Source organism: Salvelinus namaycush, chromosome 20 (genome assembly GCF_016432855.1).
Source record: "Salvelinus namaycush isolate Seneca chromosome 20, SaNama_1.0, whole genome shotgun sequence".
Classification (NCBI taxonomy): domain Eukaryota; kingdom Metazoa; phylum Chordata; class Actinopteri; order Salmoniformes; family Salmonidae; genus Salvelinus; species Salvelinus namaycush.
In genome coordinates this window covers 12,185,058-12,212,182 of record NC_052326.1, presented here as the reverse complement: position 1 = coordinate 12,212,182, position 27,125 = coordinate 12,185,058, and the positions used below count along the sequence as shown (strand labels likewise).

The 27,125-nt window shown below is 41.2% G+C and overlaps 1 protein-coding gene across 2 annotated transcripts in view; it reads left to right on the top strand.

Moving 5' to 3' along the window:
• Positions 1 to 27,125, top strand: part of LOC120065672 (guanine nucleotide-binding protein G(s) subunit alpha-like) — a 44,880-nt gene that overhangs the window by 5,368 nt on the left and 12,387 nt on the right. The window contains exons 1-5 of one of the 2 annotated variants that reach the window (XM_039016740.1): positions 6,969 to 8,100; positions 9,712 to 9,784; positions 15,423 to 15,477; positions 15,661 to 15,780; positions 20,732 to 20,829. In XM_039016740.1, the coding sequence (XP_038872668.1) occupies positions 7,962 to 8,100; positions 9,712 to 9,784; positions 15,423 to 15,477; positions 15,661 to 15,780; positions 20,732 to 20,829 (485 nt within the window). In that variant the 5' untranslated portion in view covers positions 6,969 to 7,961. Of the gene's footprint in view, positions 1 to 6,968; positions 8,101 to 9,711; positions 9,785 to 15,422; positions 15,478 to 15,660; positions 15,781 to 20,731; positions 20,830 to 27,125 lie in introns of those variants that run through there. The other variant, XM_039016739.1, reaches the window with a different exon arrangement.

Below are 27,125 nucleotides of genomic sequence, written 5' to 3'. Positions count from 1 at the left end.
AGGACAGGTTATAGCCAAGACTTAATCAATATTTTGTTTTGTCTCATTTATTGATATGGCTGTAGCTTCTGCGTGATGGGGTTATGCAATGCAAATGGCAATACAAGCCCACGTACATAGTGGAATTCACTAATACAACAGTCAAAATGCCTAATATAAGGCCTACAGTCTGTGCTCCCAAATACTGGAAAAAGTGTGATTCATTAGGTTACATGATCACCACAATAGCCCCACGCAGCTATAAAATAAATTCTGCAATTATATGGCCATTAAATAACACACAACAGCATGGCATATTTAGATAGCGGAATAGGCCTAGCGTAAATCATATTTACTTTCTATTTTGCAGCTCAGGTGGTTATTCTAGACAAGGCTCTTCTGTGTCTTTATCATTCTCACACGTCATTTGCTGAAGGCCCAAGCCTATACTATGTCATCTACTGGTATAACGTCATTATTGAATGCACTTCTAAAACAAGCTCTAGACTTTTACTTTGGAAATTAAACCGGACGCTGCAAAGCAATTCTAATGTCTGGGCTAGAGTTGCTTGATTGACTAGCCAACTTCGAATAGCTAAGTTCAGTTCATGTCCTTTGCAGATGCCACATTACTGACAAAGGTTTGGATGCATAAAAAAGATCTGTAAATGAGTAAAGGAAGACGTGAAGTAAGAATTTAACGTGGAAATGTTAATTCATAGTCATAACATAGTTTACAGATCTATTTAACGTTTACATTTCATGTTTCACTCATGGCTTTTCTTACGATCCTAATAATTTACTCATGATTTTCTTACGATCCTAACGATACGTACAGTACCAGTCAAAAGTTTGGACACACCTACTCATTCCAAGTTTTTTATTCTTTTATTTTATTTTTTACAATTTTCTACATTGTAGATTAATAGTAAAGACATCAAAACTATGAAATAACACATATGGAATCATTTGTTCATTAGACTGTCGTTTGGTCTGATGAGTCCAAATTTGAGATTTTTGGTTCCAAACGCTGTGTCTTTGTGAGACGCAGAGTAGGTGAACAAATGATCTCTGCATGTGTGGTTCCCACCGTCAGGCATGGAGGAGGTGTGATGGTGTGTGGGTGCTTTAATGGTGACACTGTCAGTGATTTATTTAGAATTCAAGGCACACTTAACCAGCATTTCTACCACAGCATTCTGCAGCGATACGCCATCCCATCTGGTTTGGGTTTAGCGGGACTATCATTTGTTTTTCAACAGGACAATGACCCAACACACCTCCAGGCTGTGTAAGGGCTATTTGACCAAGAAGGAGAGTGATGGAGTGCTGCATCAGATGACATGGCCTCCACAAGCACCCGACCTCAACCCAAGTGAGATGGTTTGGAATTAGTTGGACCGCAAAGTGAAGGAAAAGCAGCCAACAAGTGCTCAGCATATGTGGGAACTCTTTCAAGATGCTTCATGATTAACTACTCATGGTGTGATTGTATTAACATACAGAAACTCAACTCCTTTTGTTCATCCGACCTAGAATACCTCATAATCAAATGCCGACCATATTACCTCCCAAGAGAATTCTCTTCGGTCATTGTCACAGCTGTGTATATTCCCCCTCAAGCCGATACCATGACAGCCCTCAAGGAACTACACTGGACTTTATGCAAACTGGAAACCACATCCTGAGGCCGCATTTATTGTAGCTGGGAATTTTAACAAGGCAAATTTTAGGAAAACGCTACCGAAGTTCTATCAACACATTGACTGTAGTTTAGGGAAAACACTAGATTAGGGAAAACAGATCATGGCTATTCAACGTTGGTTTGAAGATTGTTTTTCATCACGCGGACTGGGATATGATCCGGGTAGCCTCTGAGAATAACATTGACGCTTACACAGACACAGTGACCGAGTTCATCAGGAACTGTTTTGGGGATGATGTTCCCACGGTGACTTTTAAAATCTAACCAAACCAGAAACCGTGGATAGATGGCAGCATTTGTGTACAACTGAAAGTGCGAACCACCGTATTTAACCATACAAACAGGCAAAACATCAGTACAGAGACAAAATGGAGTCGCATTTCAACACCTCAGACATGAGATGTATGTGGCAGGGTCTACAGACAATCATAGATTACAAAGGGAAAGGGAAAAAACAGCCACGTCGCAGACACCGACGTCTTGCTCCCAGACAAGCTAAACACCTTCCTCGCCCGCTTTGAGGATAACACAGTGCCACCAATGTGGCCCACTCTCAAGGACTGTGGGCTCTCATTTTCCGTGGCCGACGCAAGGCTGCCGGCCCAGACGGCATCCCTAGCCACGTCCTCCGAACATGCACAGACCAGCTGGCTGGAGTGTTTACGGACATATTAAATCTCTCCCTATCCCATTGCGCTGTCCACACTTGCTTCAAGATGTCCACCATTGTTCCTGTACCCAAGAAACAAAGGTAACTGAACTAAATTACTATCGCCCCGTAGCACTCACTTCTGTCATCATGAAGTTCTTTGAGGCTAGTTACGGATCAAATCACCTTGAGGAATACTTTCGTCAGATTGCTGTTCATTGACTATAGCTCAGCCTTCAACACCATAGTAGCCTCCAAGCTCATCATTAAGCTCGGGGCCCTGGGTCTGAACCCTGCCCATGCAACTGGGTCCTGGACTTCCTGACGGGCCGCCCCCAGGTGGTGAAGGTAGGAAACAACACATCCACTTCACTGATCCTCAACACAGGGGGCCCACAAGGGTGCATGCTCAGCCCCCTCCTGTACTCACTGTTTACCCATTACTGCGTGGCCACGCCCTCCTCCAACTCAATCATTACGTTTGCAGATGACACAACAGTAGTAGGCCTGATTACCAACAATGACGAGACAGCCTACAGGAAGGAGGTGAGGGCCCTGGTGGAGTAGTGCCAGGAAAATAACCTTTCCCTCAACGTCAACAAAACAAAGGAGATGATCGTGAACTTCAGGAAACAGCAGAGGGAGCACACCCCTATCCACATTGACAGGACCCCAGTGGAGGAGGTGGAAAGCTTCATGTTCCTCGGCGTACACATCACTGACAATCTGAATTGGTCCACCCACACAGACAGTGGGGTGAAGAAGGCGCAACAGCGGCTCTTCAACCTCAGGAGGCTGAAGAAATCTGGCTTGGCCCCTAATACCCTCAGAAACTTTTACAGATGCACAATTGAGAGCATTCTAACGGGCGTTATCACCGCCTGGTACGGCAACTGCACCGCCCGCAACTGCAGGGCTCTCCAGAGGGTGGTAAGGTCTGCCCAACGCATTACCAGGGGGCACACTGCCTGCCCTCCAGGACACCTACAGCACCTGATGTCACAGGACGGCCAAAAAGATCATCAAGGACATCAACCACCCGAGCCACGGCCTGTTCACCCCGCTATCATCCAGAAGGCGAGGTCAGTACAGGTGCATCAAAGCTGGGACAGAGAGATAGAAGCTGTTTTTCAATCTTAATGCCATCAGACTGTTAAATAGCCATCACTAGCCGGCTACCATCCGGCTACTCAACCCTGCACCTTAGAGGCTACTGCCCTATATACATAGACATGGAATCACTGGCCACTTTAATAATGGAACACTAGTCACTTTAATAATGTTTACATACTGCTTTACTTATTTCATATGTATATACTGTATTTAATTCTACTGTATTTAGTCAATGCCACTCGAACATTGATCATCCTAATATTTATATATTTCTTAATTCCATTCTTTACTTTTAGATTTGTGTATTTTTGTGAATTGTTAGATACTACTGCACTGTTGGAGCTTGGAACACAAGCATTTCGCTATACCTGCAATAACATCTTCTAAAAATGTATACGTGACCAATACATTTGATTTGATTTAAAGACTGTTGGAAAAACATTCCAGGTGAAGCTGGTTGAGAGAATGCCAAGAGTGTGCAAAGCTCTCATCAAGGCAAAGGGTGGCTACTTTAAAGAATCTAAAATATATTTGGATTTGTTTAACACTTTTTTGGTCACTACATTATTCCATATGTGTTATTTCATCGTTTTGATGTCTTCACTATTATTATGCAATGTAGAAAATAGTAAAAATATAGAAAAACCCAACTTTTGACTGGTACTGTACGTTCAACCTTTTGGCAGGTATCTGGCTCCAAACTATCACCATGAACACAAATAATTTGTACACAATACATCAATTGCCCCTTATTATAAGGGAAAATTCCATTAGAGGAACAGGGGGATCAAGGAAGGCACACAGGAATTCCAAACAGCACGGGAATTCTCACTGATGGGTGCAACAAATATAGCCTCTTCAAGGCACACCTCTAAATATGTTAATGAGCCAGAGATTCTTTCTCTGCCCACATCTCCCCACAATGCACCATAATTCACAGTATGCTGCTGTAAATATACAGCAAAAAATACTTTACTGTAAAAATGCTGTAATTTGCCATTGAGACCCCATGATGCATTGCTCTTTACAGTACTGTATTGTAATATAGAGTTACAGTAGCTTACTGTAAAAGTATTGCTGTGAATTTACAGCAATTTGTTACTGTAAAGATGAAATAAGTTATGATGAACTTCACAGGGTGGTGAAAGTGCACAGTGATGAGCTTGATTCTCCTTTCCAATAAATATCAAGGGTCTTATTCTGGTGACATGATGATCGATGCTTGACTGCCGTTTGACAAATACAAATATTCTCGCTCCTATCTAGAATAATCTCATCATGTAGACTAGCCTCCCGGGACTGTATCTGTGAGCTGTTGGCTGGAGTGCATGTGCCAAGACCAGAGTAAGCACATTTGCTATTTAACAAAACAGTTTTTGTGACAAAACTATTGGTAGAGTTGAAAATGTGATGGAAACATTTTGAACTCTCAATTTTTTATTCAGGAGATGAAAACTTAAGCAAAAAAGTACATTTTGGGTGCACTCATTTGCATATTTTCTTTATGTGGATTTGAGAATATTTGCATGAAAATTTGTCGCCAATTGGATGGAAACCTAGCTTGTGTAACAATATTTCCCAAATTTCACCTTCGTGAAATAGCAGAGCATAAGCGACATAAGCAGTCGCTTAGGGACCCCGGCCGCAAAATGTGTAGAATTGTAGAAAATGTGCTTTAAAACCACAACATCTTCTCTTTGCCCCGTGGCAAAATGCATCAAATTCCAGTAAATTTACTTTGAAACTGTATTTTTTTTTCACCGTCAAGACAGGGACCACTAAAATGTTTTACCTGCGAGGTGGGGGGGCCCCAAACCAAATCTGGCTTAGGGCCCCTAAAAAGCTAGGGCCAGCCCTGTGAAATAGAGATGAGGATGGGATGGTTAAAGGAAATATACCAGTCTATATGATGACACGGCTAACCTCTACGGGATCGGTATAATGCATGTTTTTTCTTTGTATTATTTTTACCAGATCTAATGTGTTATATTCTCCTACATTCATTTCACATGTCCACCAACTTCAACGTGTTTCCTTTCAAATGTTATCAAGGATATGCATATCCTTGCTTCAGGTCCTGAGCTATAGGCAGTTAGATTTGAGGATGTCATTTTAGGCACAAATTGAAAAAAGCGTTGGATCCTTAAGAGATTTTAAAGGAAATATATAGGCCTATATGTTTTTATTTAATCTCAAAACAGTGGGATAGTCATCTGACCATATTAGCAGGAGTGCCCAGTTAAAAAAAAAAAAAGATGTCAGAAACACTTGCGGAAGAATTTGAGCTCTAATATTAGTCTGCCATCATTGTTGACAACACACATGACAATAGTTTACGCAAATTATAATTGGGCATAAATCAATTCACCGAAGACCAAGTAATTGTTAGATTAGGCCTTCATGTTAGAGGACTTGCATAGACTTTTATATTGTGATTCAGAAACAGACTCCGTCTTTACACCACATAGGCCTACTCATACAGTCAAGTGTAGATACATCTGTTGTTAAATGCAGTAGGAAATCCACATTTTTGCAAGCATGTTAAGGAAGACTGGTATGAGGGCCGGGCTGATAATATTTCACATATTGGGAAAATTGCAAAACCCAGTGAAGCAATAAATTAGTAAGCCTATATCTGGCTAGAAATGCAATGTGTTTAATTTGTGTTTATCACTCATCTACATATTAATCCATAAATTAATTTATATCAAGATATACATGCATTATTTATAAAGGTGTTTATAAGTAGGTTATTATTCATTTATAGCTGGTTTATAATAATTGAATAAACATTTGTAACACTGGTTGAGATTGTGCATGTATTTGGTGCTTGCAGAGTAGTGACGTTTCAACCAGTTTTATAACTGTTTATTACAGATGTATAAACCACTCTTTAAGTTAAAAGTTAAAATAACTCTTTACAAATCCTTTTGTATTTTCAAATCATTTTTATGATAGGTCTATCATAATTCCATAGCCACCAAAATATTCAGATGTTTAGAGAGGGAATAAATACGTCTAGAGTGAATAGAAAGATCCAGCAAGTATTTATTTATACATTGTATCAATTTTATAATGATTACAATGTATCTGTTGTGCTACAGTAGCCTACTTGCTTGGTATGGTCCATAGACATTAAAACCAGGGTATGGATGATCATTTCTTCAGAGGGCGCCTTTTTCTCTTCGGAATCGCAACTTCATGACGTTTTGGGCAATCATGTGATTACACTCTGGTCGTTCCCAGGGTTCAGTGAGAGCTGTTTGCCCCACCCCATCTCTTCAACGCGATATATCTCAATGTACAATTCTCAGAGAAAATGGAAAAAAAATACTACAAAATACTTAAAAGAAACGAATCTATTCACATTTATTCAAGAGCAGATCTGGCCTTTACATTAAAAAAAAGAACTGTCATCGTTCTATAAATGATTAGGCTATATATTGCAGTATGTTCATATTATACACATATGGCCAGCCAGCCCATCTACCATACGAATTCAAAAGGGCTATAAAGCTTAGACTGACAGCATGCTCTACCCGCGAGAAACGGGAACATAACGGAGGATTTTCATAAATATACCTGAATCGGGGAAATTGTATTTATTGCATAAAAGAAGCCCTATTGGAGTCATTGTTTGCCCAGAAAAGCTTACCGATGTGAGGAGAAATACAATTTACAGCGGCAAAGAAAAAGACCGAGAGAAAGGCCTTTTTGATCTGGACAAACCCCAAAAGCAACCAACATCTGTGACGAGGAGGGAAAATAAATTAATATCATTGACTAAAACAGGATATAGTTGACACGGTTACGTTTTGTCCTGGATTTAAAATACATTCGGATGAAGAAGGAAGGGTTGGCGTAATGATCCACATACCGTAATTTTAGTGGAAATATTAATTTAGTAATTTTTTTATCCTCCTGTCTGCTCGGCCCGTCTCGCTGGGGTTGAGGACGGATTGCAAAATAAAAAGGGAAATACGCTTTGATGGAACAGCAAATGTTTTGAATGTCAGTAGTCAGAATTCTACCAGTGAAACCGATGATGGGTTCAAGAGGAGACATTTGCTAGAATTCAGTGTGGATTTCAGCTCCACTGCAAGACGTCGTGGGAATCCCGACTCGAGAGACCATTTATGTACATTGTAGCGCTGAAGAATCATATTCACGTTGAAATTAATATTGATGTCTTCATTGTGGATTGACAGTGAAAACCTTATAGGAATCAACCGTCTGAGAGGGCGGTCCGGGTATCTTCATTAGCACCACCACTCCGTTCTCCCTGAATGATCTATTGTAGCCTATAGATAATTAACATTAATATGTGATATAGGCTGCGTCTGTGGAGGCCTTGATCATCTACAGGTTACAGTGGTTTTATTCTGCAACTGGCAATATAAATGTCACCCATTTTGAGCAAGGTGCTTTTCTCCTGGGCCAATTTAGGAATCTAGAATTTTTGTATTATTATTAATCCCCCCCTTCCCCGAACCTTTTTATTGGGTTTTTGGGAAGATGGGTTGTCTGGGCAATAGTAAGACCGAAGACCAACATAATGAGGAGAAAGCACAGAGGGAAGCAAACAAAAAGATAGAGAAACAGCTTCAAAAAGACAAACAGATATACCGAGCAACTCACCGGCTCCTACTATTAGGTATGTTTCTGACATGTTTAAGTTATTGGTAAATTGTTCCCAGCCTTAGTTATTGTGGCATTTGAGGGTGGTAAACGTCTGACATTGTAAATGACCAATTTCTTAATTTGATTTTTTTTTTTTTTATGTAGGCCTATGTTCCTCCTAGGTAGGCCATTGCACAAAGACCATTACATTTGTTTTATTGTAATGGGTTTTACCTTTGGTTGTGCTGACATTTTCAATAGGAGTTTCTGTTCTTGGAACAGGCCTACCACTGTCAACACTTGTGTCCTGTCATTTTAAGCACTCTGCACAGCTGGACACGAAAAGCCAACAACACCATTGCACCCCTATTTGCAACAGTGTTTATTTTTCCAGAGCAGAATTGTTGCATGCGATTCTACCCGACTAGGGGAATTATTGCTTGTGGTGTCGGCCTAGCAATGTGTGTCTCTAGGACTGATTTCCCGAAGAGATTAGCCTATAAATAATAGGCATCAGGATTGTGCCGTTTTCATCATCACACACTACATTCTCCTTGAATTGCTTTTAATCGTAATTGTTGTGAATACCAGGACTGACTTAGTTGACACAAGGCCTAGGGTGACGCATTGCATCAAGTTGCTCCTACCTATGTAAAAACACTGTAAATACTCAAGTAACACATTGTATTATCATGTTACAGTACACAGTAATTGCTTTATAATTGTATAGTAATGGAGTTGTTCCTATTACGCAAGTACAGTATAACTATTGTGTGGGTTATAATGTTTGGAAGTGACAGCTACAATGCTGTGTTCTTTCACATAGACAGATGGTTAGTGTTTTCTCTAACTCTAGAAAACTTGATCAATCATGTAATACCAAAATATGACCTCCAAACTAAAAAAAAATTCTTTAATTGGGTTGATTTGGTAGGGCCCTCATCATCATTGGCATACATAAAAAATGGAATCATTAGGCCTAATAACAATAACAATGCAAACTTTGATTCCTCCAAGCATTGATTCCTGTCTGAAGTGACAATGACTAGGAACAACATTTTTTTTTTAAACCCATCAAAAACAACATTATTCATGCGCTGCAAGAATTAACTTTTGGATACATGAACTCAACAAAACAATGTTCCCCGTATGAAACAAAAATACAATTTCAAAGCTGCATACTTATTCAAATGCACTTTTATTTGTTGCTGCACAGTAATAGGGACCTAGGTATTTAAGACCCACAAAATCTGTAAAAAGGGGCTCAGGCCGAAGTTAGGATGTGGTCTGTTTTCCTTTCATTTAGCAAGTAGCATGTTGTTAGCACGAAGGAGCAGCGTTTGTTCTCTCTGTTCCATTATGGGTGGCGAATGACTGTTCCGAATATCCCAGAATATTCCCAGCATTCCATGCCCCGTGGTTAGTGGACAGTCATAACTAGGGCCAGGAGTTTCTCCTGACCATGTGGTCTGGCCTGGAACAACTCTGGGCCCTTAGTTGTAGGTTGTAACATGGTTGGAGACTGAAGTGATGTGTGATTTACATGCCTAGAATTTACCTCAATAGAATTGATATTGCCCTAAAGAGACCACTGTCAAGTGAGGTGTTTTTTAAACCTCCATCTTCCTCTTTTCTCTGTTTGCAGGTGCTGGTGAATCTGGGAAGAGCACGATAGTCAAACAGATGCGAATATTGCATGTGAATGGCTTCAATGCAGAGTAAGTATTGTTTTTCCCAATTTCATAAATCTTTGCAGAACCGTGTCAAGCACATATTATTTAGTCGGAGCCACTTGAAAGCCATAGGGGTCTTACTCCAGTTATATTACACAGATTTGAACTCTAAATTGGTAACCAATGTCCTAGGATTCTCAGGTTGATTATTCGCTCCGGGCTACAAATGCATTTTGTTTTGTGACTAACTTTTTATTTCGGGTTTACAGGTACAAAAGCAATCAAAGAAATGCATACAAAGATAACCCAAACCCACAATTGCGTCACATCCCAGAAACTATATGATTGTTTGTCGCCAGAGAGACTAGGTGTTAGTTATACCTACAGGTGAAACTCTGCTTGAGGTAATTGATCATATTTACAACGTTTATTGCTCTAAGAATTGCCAATTTTATAAACCGTTTATAAACAACAAGTGGTTGGTGAGCTCCAAAAAATACAACAGGTCCTTGAAGTTGTTTTTGAATAGTTTGAAATCACATGCATAGCTTACTCCTGCTCCGTTCGTGCTATTGCGTCTTTTATAGCAAATTATGAAGTTTTTGGTTTCACTCATTTCTTTTCATAGTCACTATAGCATGTGCTATAGTACGCCGACATCAATACTGTAGAACCTTAAGAGAAACTGAACTTTAGACACTGAAAACCTAAGAAAAACTGTAATTTGCCTCAGGCTTTTGTTTTCCCCAACAATATGAGTTCATGCAGGCTTCATTTCTGTGGATTCTCACTGCTCATGTACAAAATGATTCTGATCATTCCAGAACTATAATAATCAACGGTGTTTCCGCTGCAAAAATATGGAACATGAAAAAAATGAAAAAATGGTGACATGAGGTGGTTTCTGTGAGAAATACAGGCAGGGGACGGGTAGTGCAACCCTAGGTGGTGTTTACCCCAAGTTACCCTAATATTATATTCACTGTGTTTATGCACGTTTTTTGCTACATAAAATTCATCAATACAATGCTAACTAGTTAAAAGATCACATTTGGTATCTAGCTAATGATTAGCTCAATAAGGTAAATGCAGATAAGCAACCCAATGTTCCAGCCTATTTATTTATAGTCACTATACTGCTATCAGTTGGGCTTAGGGTTGGGCGATGTCAACCTTTGTCCTATCGTGATTAAGTACCCATAAAACATTGTGATATACAATGGTATCGCACCCTATTGTCCCCCCCCCCCCCCCCCCCCCCCCCCCCCAAAAAAAAGAATACAATTAAAATAAAGACAGCTAAAAAGGACCACTAGCATGAGCTCACATGCTATGGGAAGGACGAGAGGAATCATTCTATTTTGGAGCCAAATCTTTTTTAGTAGCCTATCCCTGATGTCGATTAAGGCAGCCCTCAGCACTTCTCTGATTCAGAGGGGTTGGGTTAAATGCGAAAGACACATTTCAGTTGAATGCACTCAGTTGTACAACTGAGTAGGTATCCCCCTTTCCCTTTCCTTTTTTAGTAGCCGATTGGAGATGTGTCACGAAAGACATGTATGTCTGTGTGTGCCTACGCGCAAGACGGCCTCGTTGGCTGTGCGTCGTGTGATGGGTTGTAAATCATCCAGGACCCGGCTGCAGAGCAGGCTACTCTGCTGTCCCCAGAACTGGATAATTATTCAATGATTGTTATTAAGCCTAGGCTTCTATGCATTGCTAATAATAGGCTATGGCAATAGGCCTACTCTACACATCGTTTCTCTCTTAAGCTTTGCTGTGATAGAGACTCGAATATAGACTCTGACTTTCAGAATTGTTCCAGTTACACACTTTACTAGAGTAGCCTATTTGGAAAATACTATTCATAACTTTAACTTGTCTTAATGCTTTTGATAGGCTATTTTAATGAGTAGGATTTGGCTTTTGTCCGTTTGGTTCTCAACAGCAAGGAGGAGGGACGCATGCATCATTCCTCTTATAATAGACTAAGCTTTGCTCAACTGTAAGGCTTGTTCAAACTACTCGTTCCATTTTTCTATCTTGCGATTCTTTGTTCTACTTCTCTCATTATTACCTTAGGCCTATCATGTTTTTAGGTTATTCAAAAACAACTTTACTTTCTGAGAACTCTGTTAGATAAATCCATTTTTTGATCATGAAGTAGCACTGCGAGAGGCGGCGGGAGAAAGCCAGCATGTATAAAAACTCGAGTCATATTCTTATCAAATGGAGAGAAAATACAAAATTAGTCTTTTAAAATAATTACACACCGGAGTGTCCCCTCTAAAAAATTCAAAAGGCTTCGGCTATATGGCCCAGATCATCCGGCATTGAGAGAGAGGGAAGACCAATATATTATCTGGCAGGACATTTTGCGCCGCTTTGGTGAAAATCTTAGCTTTGTCTACATTGTTCTCTTGCATTCTGTTTATTGTTTAGGTGAAATAGGTTATGCAGGCTATAGCAAAGGAATAGGCCCTGCTGTGGGCTGCCTGGTCAGTGCTTTAATGCGGGGTTCCAGTCAAGTTGAAAAACAGCGCCTTCAGAATGTATTAACACCTCTTGACTTTTTCCACATTTTGTTTTGTTACAACCTGAATTGAAAATGGATTAAATTGCGATTTTATGTCACTGGCCTACATACAATACCCCATCATGTCAAAATTGAATTTTTACAAATTTAATTTAAAAAATTAAACTTGAAATGTCTTGAGTCAATAAATATTCAACCCCTTTGTTATGGCAAGCCTAAATAAGTGCAGGAGTAAAAATAAGTTGCATGGACTCACTCTGTGTGCAGTAATAGGGTTTGATTTTTGAATGACTACCTCATCTCTGTACAACACACATACAATTACTGTATCTGTAAGGTCCCTCAGTCGAGCAGTGAGTTTCAAACACAGATTCAACCACAAAGACCAGGGAGGTTTTCTAATGCCTTGCAAAGAAGGCCACCTATTGGGAGTTAAAAGAAAAGTAAAAAAAAACAGACATTGAATATCCATTTCAGCATGGTGAAGTTATAAATTACACTTTGGATGGTGTATCAATACACCCAGTCACTACAAAGATACAGGGGGCCTTCCTAACTCAGTTGCCAGAGAGGAAGAAAACCGCTCAGGGAGTTCACCATAAGGCCAATGGTGACTTCAAAACAGTTACAGAGTTTAATGGCAGTGATAGGAGAAAACTGAGGATGGCTCAACATTGTAATTACTCCACAATAACAACCTAAATGACAGTGAAAAGAAGGAAGACTGTACAGAATACAAATATTCCAAATCATGCATCCTTATTGCAACAAGGCACTTAAGTAATACTGCAAAAAATATGGCAAAGAAATTCACTTTATGTTTGAGGAAAATCCAACATAATACATCACTGAGTACCAGTCTTCATATTTTCAAGCATGGTGGTGGCTGCATCATGTTATGGGTATGCTTGTCATCGGCAAGGACTAGGGATTTTTTTTGTTGATAAAAAGAAACAGAATAGAGCTAAACATAGGCAAAATCTTAGAGGAAAAGCAGTGTGCAACAGACACTGGGAGACAAGTTCACCTTTCAGCAGGAAAATAACCAAATATGTGCTTACCAAGACGACATTGAATGTTCCTAAGTGGCCTAGTTACAATTTTGACTTACATCGGCTTGAAAATCTATGGCAAGACATGAAAATGGCTGTGTAGCAATGGTCAACAACCAACTTGACAGAGCTTGAAGAATTAAAAAAATAATAATGTGCAATTATTGTTCAATCCAGGTGTACAAAGCTCTTAGAGACTTACCCAGAAAGACTAAGGGCAGTAATCACTTCCAAAGGTGATTCTAACATGTATTGACACAGGGGTGTGAATACTTATGTAAGTAATATTTCTGTATGTCATTTTCTAAAAACATGTTTTCACTTTGTCCTTATGGGGTATTGGTGTATCGATTTAATCCATTTTGAATTCCATTAATCGATTTTGAATCATCTTCGATATCCAATACTATCGTAATATTGCCCAACCCTAGTTGATAATGCTTATTGCTAATAGCATACCTTAAAGTATGGACCATGCATAGTCTATATGCATGGTCCAATATGTTAGAATCATTTAAACAAATCATTTTACCAGTATGTTATTGGGCTCATTTCTGGAGGTGGAAATTATATTTTAGATGATGTCAGCATCATTTTATTTTCATTAATTTTGGAGTAGAATGTCCTTTTAAAAAGTCACCAGAAGTGAGTTTCTCAGTCCTTTCTACTACATTTTCTTTTTCTTCCACTACTGCAACAATTTTTTCCAGAGGAAACACATATATACGTCAAAAGGCCTTGGCTCTTACTGATGATGGAAAAAATGTATATTATTTATATTATTTTTGACAATATGTCGTATCGTTTTGACTATCGCAGTATTATTTTTGCGTGTTACCTGTACCTGCACCAAAACTCCAGTATTTGTCCTTCATAGCTTGTTCTCCATCTTCTTTTTAAATAGGGAGCCATTTTTTCCCCAGCACTTTTATTTTCACGACTGATCAAAACTTGTTCTCACGGCTCTCTCTTGTCCCTCTGCGGCAGGCATATGATGAGCAATATGTTTGGAATATCAAATCGCAATACAATCACAGTATCTAATCGCAACACATATAGAATCCCGATACATTGTATCGGCACCTAAGAATAGTGATAACATCGTGAGGCACCTGGGAATTCACAGCCCTATTGGCTTCCACATATGGCTAAATAAGATCAGATCAACTTCATTGTCCAAGGGAGAAATTTGTCTCGTGTATATACACGCACCACTGCTCACACATTAAATGCATATCATATAATACAGATCACCTAATACAAAGCGCAATTTCAAAACATGTACTGTAGTAGGTAAACATCACACACCGACACACTTGCAGACACACATTTGTTCACACACAGATCAGTCAGTCAGTCCATAGCAGGGACCTTTATACAGATTGTCTTGATGGTCAATTCAGGACAGATGTTGTGTGTTTAGTGTTCCACAGCCGTGCACCCCGGTGTAGCCTATTGATAAATACTTGCTTCGGTTCAGGGTTGTTGCCTCTGCTTGCCCTTCAGACCAGAATGTTGTTCCTACCTACTGAAAGGGGGGCAGGCAGTGCCAGTCAGTGCTAGGTGCTGGAGAGCAGGATGAGGAGGACAGAAGGAGATGGAGGTGGGGAGTGACAGAATAATAGGGAGAGGGGATAAGAATGGAGGAGCAGATAGAGGAGAAGAGATTGGTATGGCAGTTTTTTTTTTTTTTTTTCGGTTGTTTTCGGGGTAATCGTGTGAGGAATGTGGTGGAGTCTCCTCTCAGTCATACAGTACACTACTCTTACTTGCTCGCGGCAACTCCTAAATTCTTACAACCCAGCTACACAGAGACTGATGAAATGCACGAAGAATGCGCTATGTATCTGTCTATCTATCCAAATTACGTTGTCTCTCCGTCATCCATCAACGCTTGAGCCCCAAAGCAAAACCGTTGGCTCAATTTTTGATGGATATGAAATCTGTGTGGTTGGGCCCCTTTTTTAGGGTTTGCAGACTTCAGCCATGAGTAAAGATTGCCAATCTGCCATTCTGCTTTTCAGTGTGTTACTACACCTTTATGTTGGTTTTGATTCTATTTGGTCACTGACTTTGTAATTTTCATGCTTCTCAGGGAGAAAAAACAGAAAATTCAAGACATAAAAAATAATATAAAGGAAGCTATTGAGGTAAGTAATTGGTACTGTTTTCTGTTGTTTTCCTCCATCTTATATGAGTAGTCAGTACTAGTAGCCCAATAGAGGAAATCCTTCAAATGTTTTGATGTATCGATTTTGAAAATAATATTTATGTTTTTCTCAGTATTTTTTATATTTTTTAAGCAATGTCTTTCTATTTTTCCTTCATTTCAGACTATAGTGACAGCCATGAATACACTCACACCCCCAGTCCAGTTAGCCAACCCAGCACACCAGTTCCGAATCGAATACATCCTAAACCTAGTAAATCAGAAGGATTTTGAGTTTACATCGGTAAGTATTTTTCGATTTAAAGAAATCACACACTATCCCTGTCATGTTGGCATGTTTCGGGGGTTTTTCTCTGACGGTGCACGTCAGGTAGCCACCCTCTGGAGACTGCAGTAAAAGAGGTGGTCCAATGAACCACACTCACTCGATGAGTAACTTTGACTGAAACCTGTAGATTTGTGTCTTTAGCTCCGTGGGCTAGGACAGTCTGGTTTGAACAAATCGGATACTGTTGTCTTATTCAGAGTTCATGTCCCAAAGGATTATCTCCATCTCAAAGTTTTCAACTGTTGAAACTATGAATATTAGTCAAACTGGCTGCTAACTTGATATAGGTTGACGTTTTTGAATTTCAAAAGGAAGAACTCTAAGATGAGGCAGGATATAATAGGCCCACAGTCAGTGAATGGAGGAATGGGTAAATATGTGAAAATACTGGATTATAAATTGTGCCTTCCTGTGTTATACTTACGCTAAAATGTTTATTATATTCTACTGAGCCATTTGCTTCATGTTCCTATTCTTATCTTTTGCTATTTCTTATTGCTGTTGCATTGTTGAGAAGGAACCTGCAAGTAAGTATTTCATTGGACAATGTATGCCACACGTATTCCGTACATACGATTAATAAAACTTGAAACTTGGGCCAATAACTTCCTAGTGGAACATCACATCAGTCATGGTAGCTACTACAGTATGGTGTCGGTCGGTCTGTCTGTCTGTCTGTCTGTCTGTCTGTCTGTCTGTCTGTCTGTCTGTTTTGTGGTTCAGTAATTAGCAGGTGTACTCTCCTTGGGATGCTCACAATTGAATGAGGCTCTCACCTGAGAGATGCATGGCCTGTGCCTGTTAACACTGATTGTGTTTAACAACACTAAATGGGTCTAATGGGAGTTCCCCTCTGAAACACCAGGACCCTCAGGGATGGCCAGACAGACAGGCAGGGTAAGCAGGCAGGCAGGCAGGCAGACAGCCAGGCATGTAAAGATGTTCAATGCAAGTAAGCCAGAAATTCCAAACCAGATTAAATGTAATTTCTAAAGTGATGTATGACCAATATGTAATAACGTTTTCTGATTCTGAATCAGAAGATACAACTAGGGCTGGCACGATTACCGTATAACCGTGTAACCGATGGTTATGGATGAAGTAAAATAACTGTCATAACCGTTTAAAAAAAACATATATACTCAGTGTACAAAACATTAGGAACAGCTGCTCTTTCCATGACATAGACTGACCAAGTGAAAGCTATGATTCCTTATGGATGTCACTTGTTGAATCCACTTCAATCAGTGTAGATGAAGGAGAGGAGACAGGTTAAAGAAGGATTTTTAAGCCTTGAGACAATTGAGACATGGATTGTATATGTGTGCCATTCAGAGGGTGAATGGGCAAGATAGAAGATTTAAGTGCCTTTGAATGTGGTATGTTAATAGGTGCCAGACGCATCGGTTTGAGTGTGTCAAGAACTGCAAAAAATAAACGCTGCTGGGTTTTTAACACTCAACTTTTTCCCGTGTGTATCAAGAATGGTTCACCACCCAAAAGACATCCAGCCAACTTGACACAACTATGGGAATATATCCCTGTGGAACGCAGGAGAGTCCATGCTCCGATGATATATACGTTATTTTGGGGGGAGAGAACAGCTGACTGAAGATGGGATGGCATGGCATTCATGCGGTTGAGTCCGTTTCCGCGATAACATGGACTCTTAACAACGTGATGAAACATTGTTGCCTCTTGCTGAAATAAGCAAAGTGTTATAGCAAACAATGAATAAAATGGGCTTAGAACATCTAACCCTGGCAATTTGAATGGTCAACTTTTTTTTTTTTAATGGTAAACTCTTAGAAGCGGTAAAGAGGTCAATCGAACTCGACCAAAACAATGGAATTACAATGGAAACACGTGGGGTAGGGCCGTGGGGGAAAGATCATGAGTCTCCTCATTGCCCCCCAGCAAAAATAAGTCTACATTTAGGCTGTTGTTTATATGTGTATAATGCTTGTATGGATGTCAACCCTAACACAAGCAGATGTTCATGTCATCGTTACCAATCAACTGCTTTACACTTTTTTTTAAACGACTTTGGCTGTCATCACCAATTTCTGTACGCTAGCTATGCTAACCAGCGTATATGAACGAGAGTTAGCGTTTAGCAGTCACTTCTTCTAAACCTGACTACTACATGCCAAATATATCCAAATCAGACTTAAGTAAGGACATCGTTGGCCTGTAACAATAGAAAAATCTTGACGGATTTGACGAATATCCACTTTGTTGGATCAGATTTGTTGAATGTGCGCCATTCTGGGCAATGGAATGTCTGCGTTCCATTGAATCTTTTAACGCATCTGTGGGTTCACTCGCAATGGCTGCCTGGTATTGTGATGCAATCATTTCCACGGTAATATAGAATGTTCATTCAAATGATGTTAACTGATGTGGCTCATGCAATGGAATGTCGTTTTTGTAATGTCAGTTGAGTTGAATCAACAAATCACAGCACATATTGATGGGTGCCATTCCTGCTTTTACTTCCTGCTTTTACTTCCTGCTTTGCTCCTATGGGTAGCCTACATTCGCAATGGCCGCCAGTCCACCCATTAGGCCATCATTGATTTCTATGGCAGCACATAGCCAGGAGTGGAGGAAAGGAGAAGTGTTATGACAGAGACGGTTGGCCAATTACCGTCATCCAAAATTCCATGACCATCACAGCCCTAGGTTAGAGTTTGCCCTGATGCTTTCTATAGGTTTGGAGATATTTTATATGGTCTGTTGCTGTGCTGAGGGAATCTATGTCAATATGGTGGATTGGAATGTATGTGGCTATTGACTACTTCTCTGAAGCATCTAATGCATTACATTAATGTGGGTTTGTGTGTGTTTTAGGCAGAGAAGACTATCTGATAGGCCTCTGCCTCCTTCCTCTCCCCCTCCCTCCCATCTCCTGGCCCTAGGCTAGGGCCTACCAGGAACCAGTCTGACTGGTTCGCTCTGCCTGCCGCGCCGCTCTGCTTGGGCTTCTGACAGGGAACAGGGAGACTGACGGGGGGAGGGAACACTGTAGAGAAGGAGAGGGCTGCTGAGCTTAGCTGATATCCTGAATATACTGTATCCTTACCATTGTACAGCCCCCAACCCTTAAAGAGTTTGGCTTATTCTATGTAACGGCCTTGCGTCTCAGTGAAATTCTGTCCGTGTCTCAGTGAACTTGCTGAACCTCTATGTTAATTTTCCTCATATGTCTCCTCTCCTCGCTGCCTGTCTGTCCTCAGCTATGTAGCTGATGGGATACCTTGTGAATAGGGACAGGAGTTTTAGCCTACCTGGTTAGCCTATGTGGTTAGGTGAAACACCTGGCCCTGCTTCTGAATCACTAGCATTCAAATGCTCGTTGACTTACCACAAAACTGAATGTCTGGATTACAGTGTGTTCAGAGTGAGACTGACAGATAATAACATTTATGTTTTGTTTGCATGTTGGTAGTTATATCAATTGTCATGTAGGCCTTTGTCTTACTATTGTCAAATCAAATCAAATTGTATTAGTCACATGTGCCGAATACAACAGGTGTAGACCTTACAGTGAAATCCTTACTTACGAGCCCCTAACCAACAATGCAGTTTAAAAAAAATACGGATAAGAATAAGAAATAAAAGTAACTAAAGAGCAGCAGTAAAATAACAATAGTGAGACTATATATAGGGGGGTACCGGTACAGAGTCAAAGTGCAGGGCACCGGTTAGTTGAGGTAATATGTACATGTAGGTAGAGTTATTAAAGTGACTATGCATAGATGATAACAACAGAGAGTAGCAGCGGTGTAAAAGTGGGGGGAAATGCAAATAGTCTGGGTAGCCATTTGATTAGGTGTTCAGGAGTCTTATGGCTTGGGGGTAGAAGCTGTTTAGAAGCCTTTTGGACCTAGACTTACTTGGTGCTCCGGTACCGCTTGCCGTGCGGTAGCAGAGAAAACAGTCTATGACTAGGGTGGCTGGAGTTCTTGACAATTTTTATGGCCTTCCTCTGACACCCACTGGTATAGAGGTCCTGGATGGCAGGAAGCTTGGCCCCAGTGATGTACTGGCCGTTTGCACTACCCTCTGTAGTGCCTTGTGGTCGGAGGCCGAGCAGTTGCCATACCAGGCAGTGATGCAACCTGTCAGGATGCTCTTGATGGTGCAGCTGTAGAACCTTATGAGGAAGCCTAGTTGGGAATTCTTAGAGAATCCTTATCGGTTGAGAAGGGAAAGTTATGTTTGCTGTCCCTCATTGTTCCTGTGTAGGCTCCTTGATTTGAAGAATGTTTGGTTCCCTCTGTATCTCGTGTCCTGCGCCCACTCTGTCCTCCACTCACCAATGTCAACATGGCAGCATCTTCCCGAAGGGATGGGTACAGCTGTAGGTTCAATGAGACCACTAAAAGGAATACACATGCAATACCCTCCCCAAATATCTTATTTTACAGACTAAAAAAAAGCATTCTGATTGGTTGAATTAATGTTGAATTCCAAATCAACTCCTACCCTCCATGTTAGCCCAGGGATGGCCAACCCTCCTGGGCAGCTCCTGTAGGATTTTGTTTCAGTCTAACTTAAACACATATGTTCATACTAATGATCTCGACCTCAGGATTAGCTGGCGAGTTGTGCTATAATAGGACTAGAGCAAAAGCCCGGATAGGTTAGATTTAAGCAATCATTGATGAATCTTTTCTTCTGATAGGCTAGGTAAAATGTTCACCGTATTGCTCAACAATCCAATTTCAGATCTCGATGAGGGCCTAGCGGGCAGGGCCTAGGCGTACACTTTGGCTATTGCCTGAATGAAATGAATACCTGCAATGGAAGCTAAAAAGGACTTCTCTAATCTGAGCAACCGGTTCTCTTCTCTAGCCATGGACTGTCCTGATCCAGTTCTCTGTGTTGTGTTGTTCTGCAGGAGTTCTATGAGCATGCAAAGAACCTATGGCAAGACAAGGGGGTGAAGGCCTGCTTCGAGAGATCCAATGAGTACCAGCTGATCGACTGTGCACAGTAGTAAGTACCCAGTCGTTGTCCCTCTGCGTAACGTGCTGTGTAACACATTCTTTGACGCTTACTCGGAATTCATATCATCAATTCAAGACTCGAACTTGAGTATAGGTTTAGTATGCACGTTTTTTTTTTTTTTTTTTCTCCATTTGCAAACTTATTGTATTTGTCCAGCTGACAATGGCAACCCCAATGCACAGTATGGCGGTTGTTGAGATTGTGTCTTACAGTAGTGTGGGTATTTATTTGTGTAGCTGTTGATTTGTGCACTTAAAGGACAGGTTCATTGTGGCTGTGTTGGGAGAGGCTTTTACAGTAGAGTTTCCCCTTTCCTTCCTCCTCGGCTCCTAGCTTGTCATTTCTGGAATTCTTTGTTATCCGTCCTTTGATCTCTGTCGGGCCTGCCTCTGTTGTAAGTCATGCACTGGTCACACGAACCCAGAGTTCTTGGAAGGCAGATGCTCTTGGCGCTTTGCAGCAGATGTGATTCTGGTTAGGGACGGGTAATATATCGAATTCATTTGAGTCTTTCTAATGTATGTTTCAGCACAATGTTCCAAATGCTTGTATCGCAAGAATCAAGGTTTTACTTTCCCCCCCATTTTTATTAGTGTTTGTCTTTTTTGGTCTCGTCTCCTTCGCTTCTTCTGTGCTATGTGCACTTGTGCAACTTCCCACTCGCACACAGACCCCAAGCCCCTCCCCCCTGCCACTCACAACAACAAAGAGACTAAATATCACTTCTTCCTCTCTGACAGCAAGCAGTTTCAACTCGCTATTTGCATTTGAGGTTTGGTCCAACATAATCGGTCACATCGACACGAAACACATTGAGACATTATTTCATTAATGGAGGAGAACTTAACCTTTGTAACGATACCCTTTTTATGTCTCAACTCCCAAAATGTAGAACAGCGCAGACCCTAGTAAGACGGGGAGTATCAGTGAAAATGATTGTGGAAAATTAATGCTCAGTTTCTGCCGCACGCAGCATTACAGTACCAGGTAGAGCTAGCAGCATTTTAGCCACATACTGTTATGTGCTAGCTGTCTAGTCTGTGTTTTATAAATACGCAAATAGCATAAAAATAGGTATTTATATAAGGAGTTGGCAACTCGTTCTCACTCTGAGAAATGAGCATCATCTTATCCAGGTATGCCACTTGATTTCAACATCTAAACAAAGTGAACAGGCTAGGTTGTTCCATCAGTTGGAGACAGTCGAGAGGGTGCATTCCTTAATTAACAGTTCAACTGTTCTACCTTGTCAACCAGCAAATAGCTCCAAGTTGGCTAGACTTTAAATATAAAAGATTAGCCCGGCTACACGCTAGCCTTGGGCTTGTGCTTGAGAGATTCTTTTTGAGACCTGTGTTCATTTTCTATAATGCCTGCTACCAGAAGTTAGTCATTATTAGTGGATGTGCGTTGTGCACGGTTCTGGTTACATTTGTAACACCATTTTTTTATCTTCATAGACAGTCTTGAAAGGCAGATCAGTGATTATTGCAAAAAAGCAGGTTAAACTATGTTTTTATAATGTAATTATTAGAGGGTCTTATGGTTGAAGGCTTGTATTTAGCCAAGGTGTAATTTTTCAAACCCTGAATTCATTTGATTATTCCCGACTGTTTGAAATGCAGTCTATTGACCTTTTTAATTGTTCAACCAAGCTTATTTAGAAAAACGTAAAACTAAATCGAGATATACAGTGCCTTCGGAAAGTATTCAGACCCCTTGACTTTTTCTACATTTTGTTAGGTTACAGCCTTATTCAAAAATTTTATTCAATTGTTTTTTTTTTCATCATCAATCTACACACAACACCCCATAATGACAAAGCAAAAACTGGTTTGTAGAAATTGTTGCGTTGTCTTGGCTGTGTGCATAGGGTCGTTGTCCTGTTGGAAGGTGAACCTTCATCCCTGTCTGAGGTTCTGAGCACTCTGGAGCAGGTTTTCATAAAGGATCTATCTGTACTTTGCTCCACTCATCTTTGCCTTGATCCTGACTATTCTCCCAGTCCCTGCCGCTGAAAAACATCCCCACAGCATGATGCTGCCACCATGCTTCACCGTATGGATGATGCCAGGTTTCCTCCAGACGTGACGCTTGGCATTCAGGCCAGAGAGTTCAATCTTGGTTTCATCAGACCAGATAATCTTGTTTCTCATGGTCTGAGAGTCTTTAGGTGCATTTTGGCAAACTCCAAGTGGGCTGTCATGTGCCTTTTACTGAGGAGGGCTTCCGTTTGGCCACTCTACCATAAAGGCCTAAATTGTGGAGGGCTGCAGAGATGGTTGTCCTTCTGGAAGGTTCTCCCTTCTCCACAGAGGAACTCTAGAGCTTTGTCAGAGTGACCATCAGGTTTTTGGTCACCACTCTGACCAAGGTCCTACTCCCCCGATTGCTCAGTTTGGCCAGGCGAGGCGAGCTCTAGGAAGAGTCTTGGTGGTTCCAAACTTCTTCCATTTAAGAATGATGGAGGCCACTGTGTTCTTGGGGACCTTCAATGTTGCAGAACATTTTTGGTACCCTTCCCCAGATCTGTGCCTCGACACAATCCTGTCTCGGAGCTCTACAGACAATTCCTTTGACCTCATGGCTTGGTTTTTGCTCTGACATTCACTGTCAACTGTGGGACCTTATATAGACAGGTGTGTGCCTGAGCTAAATTTCGAGTCTCATAGCAAAGGGTCTGAATACTTATGTAAATAAGGTATTTCTGTTTTTTATTTAAGACATTTTTCTTAACCTATTTTCACTTTGTCATTATGGGGTATTGTGTGTAGATTGATGAGGAAATTGTTTTATTTAATCAATTTTAGAATAAGGCTGTATCGTAACAAAATGTAGAAAAAGTCAAAGGTCTGAATACTTTCCGAAGACACTGTATATCGTGAATCGCCCGTAAGTTTGAAAAAAATCTAGATATGATTTTTAGGTCATGTCGCCCAGCCCTAATTCTGGTTTGTTATTCTGTGCACCGGGATGAGACCCGCTCCTGGACCGTCAAACACAGGCAGGCAGACAGTTTCGTGCAGGCTAAATGGAGACGTACAGAGAGAGGTCTTTCCTGAATTGCGGGGTATGTATGTCAGCCCTCTCCTCCAGTCTCCCACACCCAGAAGCTCAGCAGCCCAGCCTGTGTTGTGGATCAGATGCTGGGCTGGGTGGCCAGACCGGAAGTGCTCCCCTCCCCCCGCTGTATGCTTATGTAAACGGAGCAGCCAAGAAAGAGAGAGGGAGAGCTATTTTTAACTCAAGCTAGCTGCAGAAGGAGAAAGAATGAGCGTGTGTGTGTGTGTGTGTGTTGGGGAAAGAGAGACAACTTTAGCATCATTGATGAAGGTGTTGGCATGAAATGAAAATCTCTGTCTGAGTTGGTGAGGGAATGTCAAGGCTCTCCCGCTGTAGTGTTCCCCGCTCTCTGTGGGTGTGATAAGAACTCGGCTGAGGATGTTGAAATGGCAATGCGGCCTGGCCTCAGTCAGATGGAGGCAGGCGCACGGAACACCTTATTTTCTGTTATCGCCAGATTGTCCGGTTTTGATGTCTTCTTGGCTCTTTCTGTCACATATGTGGTTGTCTGTGTTGTTTTTAATTCCCGATGTTTTGTATCTCCATCATCTTAGCAATCCCAGAAAGTTAATTATTCTTAGTTTACAGTGCCACATTTTGATTGTCCAAAAACACTGAAATATACTCCACTCTGTATTTATTTCACAGCACCCATGGGATTGCATCGCGTGCCACATGTATCTGCATCATTTCATTTTATACCACATATATGATCACCCTACTCTTATGTCAGTCACACGTCTAGAAGTATTGAAATGGCAGTTACAAGTGTTCCTTATTTGTGTTGTCAAAATGGGGTCATAGTGTATTTCTGTAACTGAGCGCCACATTTTAATTCCTCAACAATAGTGATAAAACATGCTTCGTTGCAGATTCTGGCGAGAGAACTCTTACCGGATCCCGTTATGAATTGGGGGTCAATTTGGGGCGTGCCTTGAAAAGTTCCAATAGGAACATAGAGACGATACGGTAGTACAGATAGGAAACCAAACAGAGGTTACCCAAAGTAAAATGTCAACCAATTGTGTTCTGTGGTTTAGAGAGCATGGTAAACCTGCATAAATCTCAGTCCTACATGAATGTCACAAAAAAAAGGGTGTTTGAAATAAATGTCAATTTAAAGAAAGTGGCTCTATCCATTAGGAGTTTTGCAGTCTTGTTTGATAATTAATCTCTCAAAATGCATTTTCAATTGTTCGCTTTGGCCTAATTCTGTGTTCCATACCAAAATTGGTCAACGAGGCCTCGTTTTGCATTTGTAGCTCAGCTTTCCTGATAAGGTTTGCACCTCAACTCGCTAGATAATTGGGTGAACAAGACTGGGGGGTGAAGTTGCAATGCCGCAGAGAGAGGTTGTTGAGCTGTTCCCCTCAGGCTGCTGTGGAGAGCTTTCTGTGGAAATGCCGAGGAAATGGAGCTGTGTGGAGCAGCCTAGCCGCTGTCGTATGTATCAGCTGAGCTATAGACCATTCAGTCTGGCCTGTCAATGCTCTCCACTTTTGACGCTACTATGATGTGGCGTAGCTTTCCCTCAAAGCCACACTATCTTTACTCCTCTAAACACTTCTCTTGGTAAACTCTTCTCTCCCGTTCTCTCCGTCTCCAGTTTGCAGTAGTGTCTTTGCAGGGACAGAAAATGGCTGGGACTGAGTCACTGAGTCATCACATGAGGGTGGGAGGGAAGGAGAGAGGGTGGGAGGGAAGGAGAGAGGGAGGGAGGGAAGGCGAGAGGGAGGGAGGCAGGGAGGGAGGGAAGGAGAGAGGGAGGGAGGGAGAGGGAGAAAGGTTTCACTGGAAACAGGGTTTGAGGAGAGTGTAGGAACGCTTTTCAAACTGAAAGCCCTGATTTTGTGTGTTTGTGTGTCCGTGTGGGTGCACACACTGCACAAAGCATATATCAAATCATCCTTGAGTTATTTATCAAGCTGACTGCATTTCCAGCGTGAGAATAGGTAAACAGTTGTTGGTTCCAGCTGTATGGCTGTAACACTGTAGTGCGTCTCACACCTTTCCTAGTCTGCGTACGTAGCTACATTGTTGAGATCTCAAGCCAGTTGTGATTTCTGGAATGCTCTCCTGTTTAGAGCCTGTGTTGCCCCTTTCCTTCCAGCATTCTGTTCTTCACAGCCCTTTTTGGGGGAGGGCTCGCCCCCTCCCTTTGCTGGCCTCTCTCCACCTTTCCCTCCCCCCTCTTCTCTCCCTGCATTTCTTTCTCTCTCTCTCTCCTCCTCCTCTTTTCTTTCTATGTCTGTCTCTCCCTCTCTCTGGCCCCACTCCAGTCACAGAAGATTTGGAGCTGATAGTCTATTTATAGCGCTGGTGGTTCTATCACCATGACAACCAAGCTTGAGGCCAGGGCGCCAGGGAGCTATTTTTGGAGCAGCTCTGTAATGTCAGACACAGCCTTCTCTCTCTTTTCTCTCCTTCTATCCCTCTCTATTCTGTGTCAGAGCGACTTCTGGATGTGTAGTGAAGCGTACCCAGTAAGCTAAATTATGTTGAAAAGACTTTTCCAGGCGTTGACGTCAGGTGCATTTTAGGTGCTGAATGAAAGATGAAAAGACGTATTTTCCGGACATTGAAAATACATATTTTCCAGACGTTGAAAATGCGTATTTTCCAAATGTGGAAAAAACATATTTTTGGGGGATTAACGGTACATTCTCAATGAACTAAGCATGAACTAAGCACAATAATAATTTTGCCAGCCTCAAACCCCTGTAAATCTAAGCCAGCGTTTCCCAAACTAGATGTTGCTCTGGTTGCCGCTAGATCTAAATAGACTATAAACAGAGTGGTATCTGTTTTATTCCTACAAATTGAACTGTTTAAGCTACAAAACATTATGACCCCATCACTGAAAGATAAGACTCGCAGGAACACATGTGTTTTCTGTTTCCCTCTACAATGTTCACAAGCCTCTTTAGAACAGAGTGGACCAGACCAGGTACTACATCAGAATGAGGGGGGAAAGAACACCATCAATGATGCTGGGTTTTTTTCTGCACATAAAATCATCCAACGTGATTGTCTGATGATCTTCTAGACCTCTCAATACCTTTCTGGTGCATTTCAGTCACTTCAAACCATACTTCCTTCAGACTGAAGTACTGTCAGACTGATTTGTAACAGACTATCATAAACCTAGTCTAAACTATAAACCAAGTCTCTAAAGCCCTTGGTTTGCGATATCTAGTAAACTAACATGTGGAAATGTTTTA